Here is a 15500-nt window from a genome sequence, read left to right on the forward strand (position 1 = left end):
ACCTCATGCTGAGAGACCCAGGCTGTCCTACTCCTAGTAACCTCATGCTGAGAGACCCAGGCTGTCCTACTCCTAGTAACCTCATGCTGAGAGACCCAGGCTGTCCTACTCCTAGTAACCTCATGCTGAGAGACCCAGGCTGTCCTACTCCTAGTAACCTCATGCTGAGAGACCCAGGCTGTCCTACTCCTAGTAACCTCATGCTGAGAGACCCAGGCTGTCCTACTCCTAGTAACCTCATGCTGAGAGACCCAGGCTGTCCTACTCCTAGTAACCTCATGCTGAGAGACCCAGGCTGTCCTACTCCTAGTAACCTCATGCTGAGAGACCCAGGCTGTCCTACTCCTAGTAACCTCATGCTGAGAGACCCAGGCTGTCCTACTCCTAGTAACCTCATGCTGAGAGACCCAGGGTGTCCTACTCCTAGTAACCTCATGCTAAGAGACCCAGGCTGTCCTACTCCTAGTAACCTCATGCTGAGAGACCCAGGCTGTCCTACTCCTAGTAACCTCATGCTGAGAGACCCAGGCTGTCCTACTCCTAGTAACCTCACCCTAACCCTAACCCAGGCTGCCCTACTCCTAGTAACCTCATGCTGAGAGACCCAGGCTGCCCTACTCCTAGTAACCTCATGCTGAGAGACCCAGGCTGCCCTACTCCTAGTAACCTCATGCTGAGAGACATGTAACATAAAAGGATGAACACTGATCACATTACCATGCATTAGGAATGAGTGTCCTATATACATCCTGTCTAGGATGCCTGGATACACATACTTTAAACATGCCATAAGAGCCAATCATGTGTTTGCTGTATAAATGAGAATATGTTCTGTTTACATGACTAGTAGAGAATGATACCTAGCTCGAGGGGTGTTTACAAAAACACTAATCTACGCTGTTTTGATTTCTTTATTAGCACCAAAAAAACAAAACGAAAAACAAGTGATAGACAACAATAAAACTAATAAAATAGAAAAAGAGTTCAGGTGTGGTTGGAAGCCAACACCACAAAACAACTACATACAATACATAGGAAACAGATAATAAAACCTACAAAATCTAATGTATTCATTAATTGATCAGTAATCACAACAAAAAAATATTGTTATGTTTTGTTGGAATGTGTGTGTGTGTGGGGGGGGGGGGGCGTTAGGCCATATGGAGGAGAATACTATGCTAATGTCTTGTTGCCATGACACTAATGTCTTGTTGGCATTACGCTAATGTCTTGTTGGCATTACACTAATGTCTCGTTGCCATGACACTAATGTCTCGTTGCCATGACACTAATGTCTTGTTGGCGTTATGCTAATGTCTTGTTGGCATTACACTAATGTCTTGTTGGCGTTATGCTAATGTCTTGTTGGCGTTACACTAATGTCTTGTTGCCATGACACTAATGTCTTGTTGGCGTTATGCTAATGTCTTGTTGGCGTTATGCTAATGTCTTGTTGGCGTTATGCTAATGCCTTGTTGGCGTTATGCTAATGTCTTGTTGGCGTTATGCTAATGTCTTGTTGGCGTTATGCTAATGCCTTGTTGGCGTTATGCTAATGTCTTGTTGGCATTACGCTAATGTCTTGTTGCCATGACACTAATGTCTTGTTGGCATTACACTAATGTCTTGTTGGCATTACACTAATGTCTTGTTGGCATTACGCTAATGTCTTGTTGGCATTACACTAATGTCTTGTTGCCATTACACTAATGTCTTGTTGGCATTACACTAATGTCTTGTTGGCATTACACTAATGTCTTGTTGGCGTTATGCTAATGTCTTGTTGGCATGACACTAATGTCTCGTTGCCATGACACTAATGTGTTGTTGGCGTTATGCTAATGTCTTGTTGGCATTACACTAATGTCTTGTTGGCGTTATGCTAATGTCTTGTTGGCATTACACTAATGTCTCGTTGCCATGACACTAATGTCTTGTTGCCATGACACTAATGTGTTGTTGGCGTTATGCTAATGTCTTGCTGACATTGGCAGCGTAACAAGATCGGTAACCGAGCCATTCTATCTTTACTGTGCTATAGATCTGAAACAAGATCTAAAGAACTTGTTGGTAAAAACGCCAAGAGTCTTGGCCAGGGGGCATTTAACACTTGTCTTTTTATTTAACCAGTAAAACACCCTTGAGTTTAGAAACGTCTTTTACTGTCTTAATGTCTTGGACATCTATGGCCCCTCTCCTCTCCTATCCTCTATTTCCTCTCCTCTCCTCTCCTCCTTCTACCTCGTTTGCTCTCTCCATTCAGTCAAAGTGATTTCCCCGACATTGAAACTAACCTAATTCCCCGTCTTGGCCCAGCCTGAAGATTGCCCCTCGTCTTAAATTACAAATATAGATCAATGAGCTGTAAGCCAATTACTTGGGCTTGTGTCCCGAATGGCACCTTATTCTTTAATTCATAGGCTGCACCTCCGTCACTCGGTCGATTCATCCCGACGTTCTCAAGCAGCCATCCAACGAGCAGTACCAGTGGTGCCATAAAGACGTGATCAAGCCCAGTCATTCTGGACGGAGGCTAACAACTGTTTAAGTGTAAATTACACTATAGTGTCCTTTGGAAACACGATGACATTGATCAAATTGGCAAATATTTAGTAGGAAACAACTTTGTCATCATCATTATCATGTCATCAAATTCTTACTTTAGACAGATGGTAATGTTATCATCAGCAGCAAAGTTCGTCAAAAAATAATTAGCTAGCAATGCTTAACGTTTGCTAGCTAAATTCCGGTGGTCTCCCCTCAATCTTAGCTAACGTTAAACTGCGCCTAAGGTCAATCTGGCGACATCAAAATGATGACAGAAGGTTTTTCCTACGTATTATTTTGCCTCCTTTGAAATGTAATTGTATTTCCTTAATGTATTTTTAATGAAATCATAATCAGTACTCAATACAGCATTGCTCAGTCGGGCGTCAGTCCACAACTAACGTTCAAAACAATATTATGACAAAAATGTTGCAACCAACAAATAGTCAACTGCATTTGACCAGGGCCCATAGGGTGATATAGGGGATAGGGTGTAAATGGCTAATACATCTTGGCCTCAGTGTCATTTACTCACCTCGCCAAGGCTGGTCTTAACACTAACGAGCAAGCATGGAGTGTGGCGGAGTGAGAGAGAAAAAGACAGTGCTAATGAGAAGTAAATGTCTGTTAGAGAAATTGAGACCAGAGGCTAGAAGAGAGAAAGAGATACAGCGAGGAGGAGGGATTGGAGGGAGGGAAGGAGATTAAGAGGTGCAGACTCCTTTTGGGAAAGTAAAAGTAAGAGAGAGAGAGAGAGAGAGAGAGAGAGAGAGAGAGAGAGACAGAGAGAGAGACAGAGACAGAGAGAGAGAGAGAGAGACAGAGAGAGAGACAGAGACAGAGAGAGACAGAGAGAGACAGAGAGAGAAAGAGAGAGAGAGAGAGAGACAGAGAGAGACAGAGAGAGAGACAGACACAGAGACAGAGAGAGAGAGAGAGCGAGCGAGAGAGAGAGAGAGACACAGAGACAGAGAGAGAGACAGAGAGAGAGACAGAGACAGAGAGAGAGACAGAGAGACAGAGAGAGAGAGAGAGAGAGAGACAGAGAGAGAGAGAGAGACAGACACAGACACAGAGACAGAGAGAGAGAGAGAGAGAGAGAGAGAGAGAGAGAGAGAGAGACAGACACAGAGACAGAGAGACAGACAGAGAGAGAGACAGAGAGAGAGAGAGACAGACACAGACACAGAGACAGAGAGAGAGAGAGGGAGAGAGAGAGAGAGAGAGAGAGACACAGAGACAGAGAGACAGAGAGAGAGACAGACACAGAGACAGAGAGACAGAGAGAGAGACAGAGACAGACACAGAGACAGAGAGACAGAGAGAGAGAGACAGAGAGAGAGACAGAGAGAGAGAGAGACAGACACAGAGACAGAGAGACAGAGAGAGAGAGAGAGAGAGAGAGAGAGAGAGAGAGAGAACAGCTGAACACTGTGACTGACCCAAACTGAAGGAAAGCTTTGACTATGTACAGACTCAGTGAGCATAGCCTTGCTATTCAGAAAGATCTCCGAAGGCAGACCTGGCTCTCAAGAGAAGACAGGCTATGTAGATAAACAGTATAACAGAGAGATAAACAGTATAACAGAGAGAGAGATAAACAGTATAACAGAGAGAGAGATAAACAGTATAACAGAGAGAGAGATAAACAGTATAACAGAGAGAGAGAGATAGAGAAGAGAGATTGACATACAGAATGACTGTAAACGGTACTGACTTCCACCTGTTGTGTAGCTGCGGTCCACGGTGAGGCTGGGGAAGGGCATCGGTCTCAGGGTGAACTTGGGGTGAGTGGTCAGCGTACCATGGCTGTACCCGCAGGTGGGCGAGGGCAGAATGCCAGGGTACTGGCTGCCCTCCAGGGTTGGCACTGGAATGGCACTGACAACAGCTGGGAAGGAGGGGAGGAGAGACAGGAAACAGGAAACATAATGAGAGAAATTGAACAACAGGGTTAAAATAACCATGTGAATATTGTGAGTATTCCAAATGGCACCCGGGTTCATCCCATTTTGGGACACAAATATAAACGGATAAACAGATAAACAACAACAGTCACCGTTTAGACTAAAACAGGAAAACAAAGTGTTTTTATTCTAGGTCATCTAGCCCGTAGTGAAACTGTTTTATCCAAAGTAACTTACAGTACAGTTTATAGGATCAATTAGCGACAAAGTAGTGCTGTATACACTGAACGGCCTACTGACTTCCTATAAACACTTCATAACAGAATTAGGGGACGTTCTTACTGAAGAGAGGTACTAATCACAGCCCTAACAGGAACATCTGAAGACAGGAAGAGAGGTACTAATCACAGCCCTAACAGGGACATCTGAAGACAGGAAGAGAGGTACTAATCACAGCCCTAACAGGGACATCTGAAGACAGGAAGAGAGGTACTAATCACAGCCCTAACAGGAACATCTGAAGACAGGAAGAGAGGTACTAATCACAGCCCTAACAGGGACATCTGAAGACAGGAAGAGAGGTACTAATCACAGCCCTAACAGGAACATCTGAAGACAGGAAGAGAGGTACTAAACACAGCCCTAACAGGAACATCTGAAGACAGGAAGAGAGGTACTAATCACAGCCCTAACAGGAACATCTGAAGACAGGAAGAGAGGTACTAATCACAGCCCTAACAGGGACATCTGAAGACAGGAAGAGAGGTACTAATCACAGCCCTAACAGGAACATCTGAAGACAGGAAGAGAGGTACTAATCACAGCCCTAACAGGGACATCTGAAGACAGGAAGAGAGGTACTAATCACAGCCCTAACAGGAACATCTGAAGACAGGAAGAGAGGTACTATAATTTCCGTTTATGCCAGGCTGTTCCCAACATGGAGTTAGACAGGCAGACAGGCAGACAGACAGACAGACAGACAGAGCAGACAGACAGGCAGACAGAGCAGACAGAGCAGACAGAGCAGACAGACGGAGAAAAATTCTGGAGAACTAGTGACTGACTGAGCCTTGACCTTGAAAAGAGCCCTGAGGGCTTAAAGACGAGAGAGAGAGAGAGAGAGAGAGGAGGGAGAGTGGGATGGAGGAGAGTGCTTTGCTGTTAAAACGCCCAGGGTACTCCACACAGAGAGAGATCGCTATCTCTTAAACTGTCTCCGACCTGGAGGGGAGAAAGAAGTGTGTGTGTGTGTGTGTGTGTGTGTGTGTGTGTGTGTGTGTGTGTGTGTGTGTGTGTGTGTGTGTGTGTGTGTGTGTGTGTGTGTGTGTGTGTGTGTGTGTGTGTGTGTGTGTGTGTGTGTGTGTGAGAGAGAGAGAGAGATTTCTCTCCCATCTATCACTTCTAGTCTATCACAATAGGATCCATCTGTACCTTGCAGCATCCGGAGAAACTTCCATTATGCTATCAATGTGACTTCCATTACATAGGAGTTCACTATACTGTAGTACTACTGAGACTATTCTCTGTACTCACTATACTGTAGTACTACTGAGACTATTCTCTGTACTCACTATACTGTAGTACTGACTACTGAGACTATTCCCTGTACTCACTATACTGTAGTACTGACTACTGAGGTCACTGAGATGAGGGGAGATGGGGGTAGATGAGGGTAGATGGGGAGATGGGGGAGATGGGGGAGATGAGGGTAGATGGGGGAGATGACGGTAGATGGGGAGATGGGGAGATGAGGGTAGATGAGGGTAGATGGGGAGATGAGGGTAGATGGGGAGATGAGGGTAGATGGGTAGATGAGGGAGATGAGGGTAGATGGGGAGATGAGGGTAGATGGGGAGATGAGGGTAGATGGGGAGATGAGGGTAGATGGGGAGATGAGGGTAGATGGGGAGATGGGGAGATGGGGGAGATGGGGAGGTGAGGGTAGATGAGGGTAGATGGGGAGATGGGGAGATGGGGGTAGATGGGGAGATGGGGAGATGGGGGAGATGGGGAGGTGAGGGTAGATGAGGGTAGATGAGGGTAGATGGGTAGATGAGGGAGATGAGGGTAGATGGGGAGATGGGGGAGATGAGGGAGATGGGGAGATGAGGGTAGATGAGGGTAGATGAGGGAGATGAGGGTAGATGGGGGTAGATGGGGAGATGGGGGAGATGAGGGAGATGAGGGAGATGAGGGTAGATGAGGGTAGATGAGGGAGATGAGGAGATGAGGGTAGATGGGGGGAGATGAGGGAGATGAGGGTAGATGAGGGTAGAGTGGGGAGGTGAGGTAAGATGAGGGTAGATGAGGGGAGATGGGGGAGGTGAGGTAAGATGAGGGTAGATGAGGGGAGATGAGGGGAGATGGGGGAGGTGAGGTAGATGAGGGTAGATGGGGGTAGATGAGGGTAGATGAGGGAGATGGGGGTAAATGAGGTAAGATAAGGTAGATGAGGTAGCCTCAGTACACAAATTAAAGCAATTAGCAATGTATTTATGTTAAAACTTTACATTAGTTTATAAAACAGCTCTCCAGTAAACCTACCAACATATGTACCTTTGTTAAAACTTGTGATAATATACAGTCCCAGTCTGAAGTTTGGACACACCTACTCATTCAAGGGTTTTTCTTTATTTTTACTACTTTCTACATTGTAGAATAATTGTGAAGACATGAAAACTATGAAATAACACATATGGAATAATGTAGTAACCCAAAAAGTGTTAAAACAAATCGAAATATATTTTATATTTGAGATACCACAAAATCAGCCAACAAGTGCTCAGCATATGTGGGAACTCCAAGACTGTTGGAAAAGCATTCCAGGTGAAGCTGGTTGAGAGAATGCTAAGAATGTGCAAAGCTGTCATCAAGGCAAAGGATGGCTACTTTGAAGAATCTCAAATATAAAATATATTTTTTGGGTTACTACATGATTTCATAGTTTGGGTATTTTCAATATTTCACAATGTAGAAAATAGTTTAAAAAAATAAAGGAAAACCATTGAATGAGTAGTGGTGTCCAAACATTTGACTGGTATGGTAGTCAGTTTATAACAATTAGACCACAGTTCAGACAGAAACGCATCCTAATTAGAATGTTGACATAACGCAGCGACATCAATTCATCTCACTAATATCATTTTAATTGGATTAATATTCTGGGAATGACTCGGTAGACCCATTTAATCCTAATCTCGTAATCTGATAATCAACTCAGATTATGACCTCTTCTCAGCAGAAATATATATATATACACATGCTTTTACTGCAGCAAACTCATATTTATGCTGAGAAAAGGTCATAATCTGAGTTGATTATCAGATTACGAGATTAGGATTAAATGGGTCTACCGAGTCATTCCCAGAATATTAATCCAATTAAAATGATATTAGTGAGATTAATTGATGTCGCTGCGTTATGTCAACATTCTAATTAGGATGCGTTTCTGTCTGAACTGTGGTCTAATTGTTATAAACTGACTACCATACCAGTCAAAAGTTTGGACACCACTACTCATTCAATGGTTTTCCTTTATTTTTTTAAAGAGGGAAGGGGAGGAGAAGAGGGGAGGAGTGGAGGGGTGGAGAGGAGAGGAGAGGAGAGGAGAGGAGAGGAGAGGAGAGGAGGGGAGAGGAGAGGAGAGGAGAGGAGAGGAGAGGAGAGGAGAGGAGAGGAGAGGAGAGGAGAGGAGAGGAGAGGAGAGGAGAGGAGAGGAGAGGAGAGGAGAGGAGAGGTAGAGGAGAGGAGAGGAATGGAGAGGAGGGGAGAGAGGAGAGGAGAGGAGAGGAGAGGAGAGGAGAGGAGAGGAGAGGAGAGGAGAGGAGAGGAGAGGAGAGGTAGAGGTAGAGGACCCCTCTCTCTCTGTTTTACTGCTGCAACCTCATATTTCCGCTGAGAAAAGGTCATAATATGAGTTGATTATCAGATTACGAGATTAGGATTAAATGGGTCTACCGAGTCATTCCCAGGTTATTAATCCAATTAAAATGATATTAGTGAGATTAATTGATGTCGCTGCGTTATGTCAACATTCTAATTACGATGCGTTTCTGTCTGAACTGTGGTCTAATTAAAACCACTACGGTCACGGCTTTCTTCCATCCTTGGCTAATAAATCTAACGCCACAACGTGATGGTAATGCTGCGTCGGCATTTAGGACGATGTTCAAATCCCACATCTGTAACCACCTCCTTTGGCCTCTTGTGTTTTAAATAAATAAATAAATAAATAAATAAGTGTCAGGGGTACAGTAAACATTACTGCACAGTAATTAACGAGCTGCCCTGATGAGGGTCTGATTAAAGCACAGACAGAGGGATGTGTGTGTGTGTGTTTGTGTGTGTGTGTGTGTGTGTGTGTATGTGTTGGAGGCCTGTGTGATGGCTAGCAGTGGGTGCCTACAGCAGCCTAGCACTGTTAACTACTGAGTGTCACTGAGCATGCCCACTAGGGTCCAGGTAGGTAACTACTGAGCATGCCCACTAGGGTCCAGGTAGGTAACTACTGAGCATGCCCACTAGGGTCCAGGTAGGTAACTACTGAGCATGCCCACTAGGGTCCAGGTAGGTAACTACTGAGCATGCCCACTAGGGTCCAGGTAGGTAACTACTGAGCATGCTCACTAGGGTCCAGGTAGGTAACTACTAAGCATGCCCACTAGGGTCCAGGTAGGTAACTACTGAGCATGCTCACTAGGGTCCAGGTAGGTAACTACTGAGCATGCCCACTAGGGTCCAGGTAGGTAACTACTGAGCATGCCCACTAGGGTCCAGGTAGGTAACTACTGAGCATGCCCACTAGGGTCCAGGTAGGTAACTACTGAGCATGCCCACTAGGGTCCAGGTAGGTAACTACTGAGCATGCCCACTAGGGTCCAGGTAGGTAACTACTGAGCATGCCCACTAGGGTCCAGGTAGGTAACTACTGAGCATGCTCACTAGGGTCCAGGTAGGTAACTACTGAGCATGCCCACTAGGGTCCAGGTAGATAACTACTGAGCATGCTCACTAGGGTCCAGGTAGATAACTACTGAGCATGCTCACTAGGGTCCAGGTAGGTAACTACTGAGCATGCCCACTAGGGTCCAGGTAGGTAACTACTGAGCATGCCCACTAGGGTCCAGGTAGGTAACTACTGAGCATGCTCACTAGGGTCCAGGTAGGTAACTACTGAGCATGCCCACTAGGGTCCAGGTAGATAACTACTGAGCATGCTCACTAGGGTCCAGGTAGATAACTACTGAGCATGCTCACTAGGGTCCAGGTAGGTAACTACTGAGCATGCCCACTAGGGTCCAGGTAGGTAACTACTGAGCATGCCCACTAGGGTCCAGGTAGGTAACTACTGAGCATGCCCACTAGGGTCCAGGTAGGTAACTACTGAGCATGCCCACTAGGGTCCAGGTAGGTAACTACTGAGCATGCTCACTAGGGTCCAGGTAGGTAACTACTAAGCATGCCCACTAGGGTCCAGGTAGGTAACTACTGAGCATGCTCACTAGGGTCCAGGTAGGTAACTACTGAGCATGCCCACTAGGGTCCAGGTAGGTAACTACTGAGCATGCCCACTAGGGTCCAGGTAGGTAACTACTGAGCATGCCCACTAGGGTCCAGGTAGGTAACTACTGAGCATGCCCACTAGGGTCCAGGTAGGTAACTACTGAGCATGCCCACTAGGGTCCAGGTAGGTAACTACTGAGCATGCTCACTAGGGTCCAGGTAGGTAACTACTGAGCATGCCCACTAGGGTCCAGGTAGATAACTACTGAGCATGCTCACTAGGGTCCAGGTAGATAACTACTGAGCATGCTCACTAGGGTCCAGGTAGGTAACTACTGAGCATGCCCACTAGGGTCCAGGTAGGTAACTACTGAGCATGCCCACTAGGGTCCAGGTAGGTAACTACTGAGCATGCTCACTAGGGTCCAGGTAGGTAACTACTGAGCATGCCCACTAGGGTCCAGGTAGATAACTACTGAGCATGCTCACTAGGGTCCAGGTAGATAACTACTGAGCATGCTCACTAGGGTCCAGGTAGGTAACTACTGAGCATGCCCACTAGGGTCCAGGTAGGTAACTACTGAGCATGCCCACTAGGGTCCAGGTAGGTAACTACTGAGCATGCTCACTAGGGTCCAGGTAGGTAACTGTTTGTCGATGTTCAGTCTACAATCCAGATTAGACTATCTATGTTCAGTCTACAATCCAGATTAGACTGTCGATGTTCAGTCTACAATCCAGATTAGACTATCTATGTTCAGTCTACAATCCAGATTAGACTATCTATGTTCAGTCTACAATCCAGATTAGACTGTCGATGTTCAGTCTACAATCCAGATTAGACTATCTATGTTCAGTCTACAATCCAGATTAGACTGTCGATGTTCAGTCTACAATCCAGATTAGACTATCTATGTTCAGTCTAAAATCCAGATTAGACTGTCGATGTTCAGTCTACAATCCAGATTAGACTGTCGATGTTCAGTCTACAATCCAGATTAGACTATCTATGTTCAGTCTACAATCCAGATTAGACTGTCTACGTTCAGTCTACAATCCAGATTAGACTATCTATGTTCAGTCTACAATCCAGATTAGACTATCTATGTTCAGTCTACAATCCAGATTAGACTGTCTACGTTCAGTGTACAATCCAGATTAGACTGTCTATGTTCAGTAATAACTGATCCAGGTGATGAGGCCACCTTCCCGCCAGAGGGCCTGTAATCTCAGGAGTCTGCATCCTGCCAGCCACGTCTCTGATCTGAGCTCAGTGGAGTGTCTCTCTCTCTCTCTTTCTCTGTGAGATGGATTCCTTGCTGATCGTGATTGACTAACGCGCGTTAGTGGTTAGTGTGTGTTGTTAACTTACGGGTGTTGCTAGGCTGAGAGTCCATGGGGATCAACAGTTTGGTACGTGTTGCCCTCCTGGCAGCTAGAGAGCGCTCTAACGTAGAGATGCAGCTGGAAGCCTCATCGTTGTCTCCACCTGGAAGGGAAATAATTATTGTATGAATTGTCTATTTTGAAGTTTTGTTGACATTTTATTATTGTACTCAGGGATCCCTTGTAAATAAGATTCCTTTTTTTTCATTGGGATTCCACCGGACTAAATTAAGAATAGAGAAAAACAGAAGGCGGTGTTGAACCGTTGTCGAGTACTGGGTCGGCAACCTTTATGACTTGAAATAATTTTGTTTAAAAAAAATAAAAAAAAGAAATATAAAAAATAACAAATCATTTTTTTTGGAGCGAGCCGCACATCAACAAAAAAAAGTGAGCCATGTTCATGCGTAACAGAGTCAATATCTGATATTCAGCACCACAGATAGCTGTCGGATCAAATTACCACAGCATCTAGTGTTGGGTGAAGATGAGAGGGAGAATCATTGTGTACATACAGGTGAAGGTGAGAGGGAGAATCATAGTGAACATCCCTGTGGCTCAGTTTGTAGAGCATGGTGTTTGCAACGCAAGGGTTGTGGGTTCGATTCCCACGGGGGGCCAGTACAAAAAATGCATGAAATGAAATGTATGCGTTCACTACTGTAAATCGCTCTGGATAAGAGCGTCTGCTAAATGACTGAAATGTAATGAAATGAAAATGAGAGGGAGAATCATAGTGAACATACAGGTGAAGGTAGAATCATAGTGAACATACAGGTGAAGATGAGAGGGGGAATCATAGTGAACATACAGGTGAAGATGAGAAGGAGAATCATAGTGAACATACAGGTGAAGGTAGAATCATAGTGAACATACAGGTGAAGGTAGAATCATAGTGAACATACAGGTGAAGATGAGAAGGAGAATCATAGTGAACATACAGGTGAAGGTAGAATCATAGTGAACATACAGGTGAAGATGAGAGGGAGAATCATAGTGAACATACAGGTGAAGATCAGAGGGGGAATCATAGTGAACATACAGGTGAAGGTAGAATCATAGTGAACATACAGGTGAAGGTAGAATCATAGTGAACATACAGGTGAAGATGAGAGGGAGAATCATAGTGAACATACAGGTGAAGATGAGAGGGAGAATCGAAGTGAACATACAGGTGAAGGTGAGAGGGAGAATCATAGTGAACATACAGGTGAAGGTGAGAGGGAGAATCATAGTGAATATACAGGTGAAGGTAGAATCATAGTGAACATACAGGTGAAGATGAGAAGGAGAATCATAGTGAACATACAGGTGAAGGTAGAATCATAGTGAACATACAGGTGAAGGTGAGAGGGGGAATCATAGTGAACATACAGGTGAAGATGAGAAGGAGAATCGAAGTGAACATACAGTATGCTACAGCAGAGATGCTACTTTTTTTTGCAGAGAGGCTCCTTCTCATCATCCCTCAGCTCTTCCTCCTCCCTCTGGTTAGACCAAAAAAACGGGGACACTGTCTTCCAGATGATGGAAAATCTCTAGTCACACTTCATTACTTCAGCCTCATGCACCTTTTCAAGCTGTTACTCCTATTACAAGAGGACGTGAAAATACTCCTTGATATTAAAAAAGACACAAGACGATGGTAATAAGACGCAAGCATACGGACACACTTCGTAGGAAGTGGATAGGCCAGGAGAAGGAGTTTATGGATGATAAAAAAAAGGGTTGACAGTGGTGAATAAAATCTTAAACATGAATTCACTCATAAAAACAGCAGCTCTTTGCTGTATTTGTTGACAGTTGTTCTCTAGTGATGGTTTTGAAATCTCACAAAGTATCAACTTCCATGTGGGCTGGTGGAAGCTGCAGATACAGTGATCTGATTGGACCAGCAATAGACCCATAGGTGCACTTGATTTGCACTCCGGGAGTTTGTACTTTCAGACACATGAAATAGTTCTACATGAGGAACACTTTGACTATCCGGCGTGCAGGGCAGCTGAATCAAGTGCATCTCCTGCAAACAGCGCAAAACGGATAAAATAAAGCATCGATTTTTTTTTTGTGGGGGGAAATCGATAAATAACCAGGAAGTCGCGAGGCGGGGGAAGGTTGAAGAGCTGCGTATGCCTCAGGAGCCACGGGTTTCCGACCCCTGGTCTGTGTAGTATCAGTTTAGTAGCCTCCCTCAGCAACCAAAGTGAGGAAAATAAACAAATATATTTGTATTCAGAACAGATCTAGACTACTATTGCCTTGTTTAACTATAACACCAAAGTCCTTCACATCCTTGTTTAGATATAACACCAAAGTCCTTTAAATCTGGATAAGAAATCAAATCGATAAAACACTCTGCAGACATATTATGAACATACATTATTTACATTTTAGCAGACACTCTTATCCAGAGCGACTTAGTAGTGAATGCATACATTTCATAGATTTTATTTCTCCGTACTGGTCCCCCGTGGGAATCGAACCCACAACCCTGGCGTTGCAAACACCATGCTCTAGCAACTGAGCCACACGGGTCTCTTATGAACAGACATTATGAACCGACATTATGAACCGTCATTATGAACCGACATTATGAACCGTCATTATGAACCGTCATTATGAACCGTCATTATGAACCGTCATTATGAACCGTCATTATGAACCGACATTATGAACCGTCATTATGAACCGACATTATGAACCGTCATTATGAACCGTCATTATGAACCGTCATTATGAACCGTCATTATGAACAGACATTATGAACCGACTATTATGAACAGAGACATTATGAACAACATCACAGAGAAACAGCCACCTTTAATGTGAAGAGATACTTTAAAAGAGAGAATGATGATAACATAAGGTGACAGTTTCCCCCCTCAGAGACACTAACGTTTATCCGATCCTTCTTCTCCCTTTTCTGATGCATTTTTCCTTTAAAAACAATCGAGAATGTATTGTTTTGTTGATGGACCGCACAACGACAGACTGGCAGGAAACATAAAACTTGACAACATAACTAGTTACACTTTTCCCATCTCTTATTGGTGTCTAAAGATATTTCCCAAGACATATTACAAAAACACTGTCTTTACCATCACTGACATTCTGCCTGGTCTTACCTGAGTGGCTGCTCTTACTGCCCATTTGGCTCTCTGATTGGCTGTGACTGACAGACTGAGACCTGATATCCTGGATAGAACCCTGGATGGGTGAATCGCGTCCGGAGGGGGCGGCGCTGGCAGGCTTCTCCATGTTCTTCAGTTCCATCTCCTCATGATGAATCCACAGGTCTGGAGGTCTCAGGTCCTTCTGACTACCTTTCCTCTTCCCTGTACTGTGGGTGGCACGCTTCCTACAGAGGGAGATGGAGAGAGTTAGATAGAGAGAAAGACAAAGATAGAAGTGATAAAAGGATATGAGAAAGGAAGGGGGGAGAGAGAGAGAGAGAGAGAGAGAGAGAGAGAGAGAAAGGGAGATAGTGAGGGAGAGAGGGAGTTTACTTTAGGGAACAGGACAGGGCTCTGGGTCGAGGAGGGTACTTTAGATTAGGGGTTCCCAACCTAGGTTCCAATCCACGATTGTTTCGCGATTGATTATACCGATCAAAAACTATGCATAAATCCACGATGCTTTAGGCTAGAAACAAGCGGTAAAATGCCAGAAGAAGAGGTGACTGATGTACATGGGGAATATCTTCGGTTAGTCTCTATGACGTTCAGAAGCTGAGCTACGACCTTCTAAAGTCGAGGAGTCAAAGAAACGTGACTTTGCTTGGGAGGTAATCTGATACAGCGTGTGATTCTGTCACTATAAACTGATCTATTCACTTTCTGTAAAAAAAGAGAGAAGAGGTATAATTAATGAATTAATTAATTAATTAAATTGAGGGTTCATATAAAATGATCATAATTAAACATATTAGCGGAATAACATCTGGAGAAAATGGGTCTAGACTTTATTTTTCTTATCTATTATTACTATTAAAAGATGTCACGAGTCTTGTTAAACTACGTAGAATCAACTATATCTCAGACTAACCTTTTATACTTTTAACGTGTGCACACACACACACTAACGAACTAGCTGAACCTTCTCTCCCACACGTGTTGAAAGGATATAATGACTAAAGTATCAGCAGGTCTTCACTAA

General features: G+C 44.4%; 1 protein-coding gene across 1 annotated transcript in view; it reads right to left on the reverse strand.

Moving 5' to 3' along the window:
* The window catches only part of LOC106591943 (netrin receptor DCC), a 384214-nt gene that overhangs the window by 32214 nt on the left and 336500 nt on the right, over positions 1-15500 (reverse strand). Inside the window, 3 exon segments of the mRNA XM_045703220.1 lie at positions 4265-4438; positions 11332-11448; positions 14471-14703. Coding sequence (XP_045559176.1) covers positions 4265-4438; positions 11332-11448; positions 14471-14703 — 524 coding nt within the window.

The sequence above is a fragment of the Salmo salar genome, chromosome ssa01 (assembly GCF_905237065.1).
Source record: "Salmo salar chromosome ssa01, Ssal_v3.1, whole genome shotgun sequence".
In the NCBI taxonomy this organism is placed as follows: domain Eukaryota; kingdom Metazoa; phylum Chordata; class Actinopteri; order Salmoniformes; family Salmonidae; genus Salmo; species Salmo salar.